At 34.4% G+C, this 4,984-nt stretch overlaps 1 protein-coding gene across 2 annotated transcripts; it reads left to right on the forward strand.

Moving 5' to 3' along the window:
• Positions 1 to 393: 393 nt before the first annotated feature.
• LOC128547354 (uncharacterized) lies at positions 394 to 4,561 on the forward strand. Of its 2 annotated transcripts, none has more exons than XM_053519866.1 (3): positions 394 to 541; positions 1,045 to 1,383; positions 2,016 to 4,560. In XM_053519866.1, exons 2-3 carry the CDS (start codon positions 1,052 to 1,054, stop codon positions 3,370 to 3,372), a joined length of 1,689 nt encoding a protein of 562 aa, XP_053375841.1. In that variant the 5' UTR covers positions 394 to 541; positions 1,045 to 1,051; the 3' UTR covers positions 3,373 to 4,560. The 2 variants fall into 2 exon arrangements, with proteins under 2 accessions (XP_053375841.1, XP_053375842.1); XM_053519867.1 differs by having other exon boundaries at positions 444 to 541; positions 1,048 to 1,383; positions 2,016 to 4,561.
• The last annotated feature ends 423 nt before the right edge of the window (positions 4,562 to 4,984 follow it).

Consider the following 4,984-nt stretch of genomic DNA (forward strand, 5'->3'; position numbering starts at 1 on the left):
CATGCTCAAAATTATTGAAAGTAATATCTAAGATGTAATGACTGTTGAACAGATTTTTGCGACATTTAGCGTTACTGGTGCGACATATAGCGGCATATGATTTTGCGACATTTAGTGGTTGCTGCGACATATCACGTTAACCTCGCGACATCTAAAGGTGGTTCCGACATTTAACAGTGGTGTGACATTCAACGGTGCCAAAATCACATTGATATTATTCCAGAACACCGCACTTATTTAGGTTTTTCATGGTTAACCATGATTATGTTTTCAATTCTTTGCCTTTTGGTTTTACTACTAGTTAAAGTAAGACCAATTGAGGATAACTATCAAACGAGATATAACTGTAGATAGCATGAATCAGAAATCTTCAGTTACTTCTCTCCCTTTACACATTAAAAAAGGAACAAGGAAGTTTAACCTATATCAAAATTCCTCGAAAACGAAACATATCATTTTTTTGTTGATAGGGGACTGAAAAATGTTTAAAAAGATGTCGAATAATGTAATTTGGGAAAGAAAGTTTCTCTAATAGATATCGGTAAGTTAGCTTTTGTATATAACTATTGGAAATAACTGAAGTTGTTTTAAAATTAGTGAATTTGGTCGTATTTACAGTTTGTGTTTAAGCAAATCATAATCTAGATTCTGATAGATTTGATCAAAACTATTTGTGTGAATTATGGGGTAGATCTATTGACTCGTGAAAAGTGAAATTAAATAAGCATATATCTTTCAAAACCTAGTGTGTTTTTATATTAAATGATCCGATTTCCAATTTATTCCATTTAAACACACATTCTCAAATGGAAATAAAGTACAAAACGGAATAGTAGAAATAAGACATTGATGGTACTCATGTATCTTTTGTTATTGTGAGTTGAACCGTTCGTGAGGACTTGACGTGTTATCATTTTGATAAAGATATTGATTCAAATTTACAAACATGTATAACTATGGTAAAGACAGATAAAGATATGAAGTTGAATATCTTATTAAAATATCGACCGTCTCAATACTAAAAATAAAACAAATTTTACATAGCAGTAAAATGGCTGCGGGAAGATTCTCCACATCAATCAAGAACGGTTCGGATGCGGACTTTGAGTACACATGTACCCAGTGTGATGAATACCATATAAGGGAAGAAGCTGTCAAGTACTGTCCAGAATGTGAGGAGTATCTGTGTACAAAATGTACCAACCAGCATGGCCGGAGAAAAGCTTTTATTTCACATAAGCTAATAGACACAGATGCCACAAAACAAGGGAATATGGTTAGCATAGCTACAAAATGTCGTTACCATCCAAACAGAGACATTGAGATGTACTGTGGAACCCATGATATGGTCTATTGTTTGAAGTGCATAGCAAAGGAACATAGGTAAAACTTCTGTTTTGTTTACTCTTGTGATGTGGCCGCATATCAAATATTGTTTTGTTTTTATAATGAATGATTTCATAAATACAATGTAACATCGTAACAAATTCAGGATGAAATATTTATTTATTTAAAATATATGATTGTATATTTACCTTTATGAATATTTTTAAAAAGGTATCTTAAATTAAAATAAGCAATAGTATAAGTGTTAAGATTTTAACATGTTTAGTACTTTTAAAATACATATAAGACTAACATAGGTTCAGGTACAATCTACAATCATTTCCTCCCTACAGTATTTGATCAAGGCGGAAAAACCAAATCCCTTAGATTTCGGTGAATAAAAGCTAAAACCTCTGATATTAAAAAAAGATCAATTTGAATTTAGCATTGAAACTGACTGCAGGTCATTTGCCCGCAATCCCCACCCCCACCCCACAAGCTGAAATAATACATAGAATATTTGCCCTACCAACACCACCCATTTCCATTTGTTGTAAATTTGTTTGTGGAGGGGGCACAAATGTCCGATTTCGATATATGTCCTTTATTTCCGGGTTACTTAATCTGGCCTTTCTTTTCTTTGCCAGCATGCAGTAAATATAAGGTGCCTGGTTTTATCTGTTTTTAAGGTCATGCAATGACGTTAGTGAAATAGAAGACGAACACAAATTTCTCGTTCATCAAAGCGAGGTACAACGTTTACAGGATCAGACGAGAAACATTCAAGAGCGTCTTATTGCCATTGATAGGAAAACACAGAAAAACATCGTTAGCCTTGAAAAGCAAAGGGACAATGTACTTGCCAAAATCGAGGAAATTGAGAGGAACTTGATAGAACACATCCGGAAATTAAAACATGAAGCAATCAGTACTCTTGACAAGGACTATACTTCGGAGAAAGAAGACCTGAAGTATAATATCAACAAGACGGCAAATACGAAAAAGGAAATAGAGAATGCAAATAGTCAGTTGCAGATATTTTCCAGTATGGAAGCAGGACAACAGTTTGTTCAGATGAAACTGATACAACAGACTGTAAATGATGCAGTAAAATTAGTTGAAGAACGCGAGGCGACAGGTAGTAAAGCTTTATGTTTTACAGAAAATACAGATTTGAAGACCTCCATTATGACAGCAACATCTTTAGGACGTGTGAATACAGTTACAGAAAATGAACGTCAAACTGCCCAAAGAATATATAAGGTGAAATCAAAGAAGGAGATAAATATCAAAATGCAAAACGACCGTAGAGCGTGTTATATAATTGATGTATGTCAGCTACAGGACGGTACGATCATACTGGCTGACAGCGATAATAGGAAGATTAAGAGGCTTGATATGAAGTACAACATCAAGGATCACTGTGACCTAGGTGACTATTCCTGTGGTATCTGTTGTACTGGTCAGAATGAAGTTGCTGTGAAAATGGGCCGCAGCAAGGTTCAGTTTATATCAGTCGGCAGTTCATTTTCTAAGCTAAGAGAAATATCTGTAGAAGGTGGACTCTTTTTTGGAATGGCTTCCTATGCAGGAGAGCTTTGGATATCTTCCGGAGGTGGTATCAATGTCTACGGAACATCCGGTACACTGCTGAAAACTATCATCCGAGATATCAATGACCGGGAGATTTTTAAATCGTATACACAGCATTTGGCAATCAGTGGAGAAACTGTTATCGTAACAGACGATAGTGATGGCGCCGTCTGTCTGGGAAAAGATGGTACTGTACAAAGAGAACTGCGGGACAAAATGCTTGTCAACTCAAATGGTGTATGTGTATCTAGTGATGGAACCGTATTCCTGTCTGGATACGGTTCAAACAATATTGTGATGTTTGATAAGAATGGGAAATGCCTCGGAGAGTTGGTAGCCCAAGACACAGGTCTTTGGAGTCCACTTGCGTTGCAATATGGCGACAAAAGGAATTGTTTAATCGTAACATGTTATAATTCTGACAAAGTAATTATTTTTGATATATCTGATTAAAATTACATTTCCATTTGTACTTTTTATAAACGCAGCCTAGAGGTAATCATGGCAGTAACTGAATTTGTAATGTGCATAAAAGTGTATCATCTTCATAAATTACTTAAATCTTTATAAAAAAAGCCAGACTAATATATTTAAGGGTGATGTAACCAATCATTAGAGAGTTTGAGATTTCAACCTTCGCCTTCCCCTTCAACGTCTCTTGCGAAGTTAACGTATAAAGTTGAAGTTCGATTAAAATTCCTTGAGATTTCAAACCTTAGAATGAACCTTACATTATTTAATCCGCCCATTCAATTTCTCCATAATTATGATAGTTTTTTTTTCGTGCATTTAATATCAATTGTTCAAAAGGGCGGGGCTATTACAAGAGGTTTTAAAAATGAAAATTAAATAAAAACATTTCAATTAATATAATTATTGCATGGATACTAGTGCGATTACGAAAAAAAAAGTGAAACAATGTGAACAATGTAAAAACTCATTGGTGTTACTCCAAACATTTAGATTTTATATAAAATGATGTCAGTATACAATGTACGATTGTAAATCATACATGAGAGGAAATAAAAATGATAATCATTTCAACGTATTTTATTGTTGACGGTGTTCTTTAAAGATGATGCAATTAATATTTTTCAAACAAATACATGAAACACCAACTATTACAAATGCATTTGTCCAAATACTGTGAAATTAAGTTAAATATATGCGATAAAGCAAACACAAAAGGCATGACCATAAAATATAAATGACAGATTCATCCGTCATGCTGTTGACTAGTATTTCATAGTGTTTTTTTTTTTCACTTTGAATTGGTACTTGGTACATCGAATTCCTTAAAAGACGCGTTTTACTTGTAAAAAACTCATAAACAATGTACCTGATGAAAATCTAACCTATGTTGATAACATGAGCCAATATACACAAGTTATGAAAACATTTAACAAGCGAATTGAAACATATGTAAGATACCCTCGTGATATCATGCGTTTTGGCATCGTGACACTCTACATGACTCTGTATAGTGCCAAACTCTCAGATAGCACATTATGATCGAGCAAAGTGATCACATGTCTAGCGAAACAGTCAAGAAATGTTAGATGGATTCGGAAATTGTCGCACGAAATAAGATATATGTGGGCATATACATATATTTGTTTGAATATACTATTTTTATAAGTAAAGCATGTGCAGATCCAGCAATTTCAGTTAGGAGGACACCAACTTTAAATAGGGGGGAGGGGTCACCCATTTCAGTGGGGTGGGGGTGGGGGTCACTCCGAATTTCAAGACCGATTTTCTTTGTAAAATGTAAGAATTAAAGGGGGATTAAACCACAATGTCCCTCTGCCAGACTCTGGGTCCGTGCATGTAAAGAATGGAGTTATCCCATACGGCTAACAGGAAACATATCGCATCATGATATTTTGATTTGAAATTGTCTGATATTTCAAAAGAATTTTCCATCTTACTAGTACCATTTTATATTTATAATTAAAACGAAACTGTCGTATAAAGTGTCAGACAGAAACGGATTGTTTTTATCTGGAAGTGAAAATAAATGTTCCACCAAATGATAATCGCGCGAAATTTTTTATTTTTCAAG

Source organism: Mercenaria mercenaria, chromosome 12 (genome assembly GCF_021730395.1).
Source record: "Mercenaria mercenaria strain notata chromosome 12, MADL_Memer_1, whole genome shotgun sequence".
Taxonomy (NCBI): Eukaryota; Metazoa; Mollusca; class Bivalvia; order Venerida; family Veneridae; genus Mercenaria; species Mercenaria mercenaria.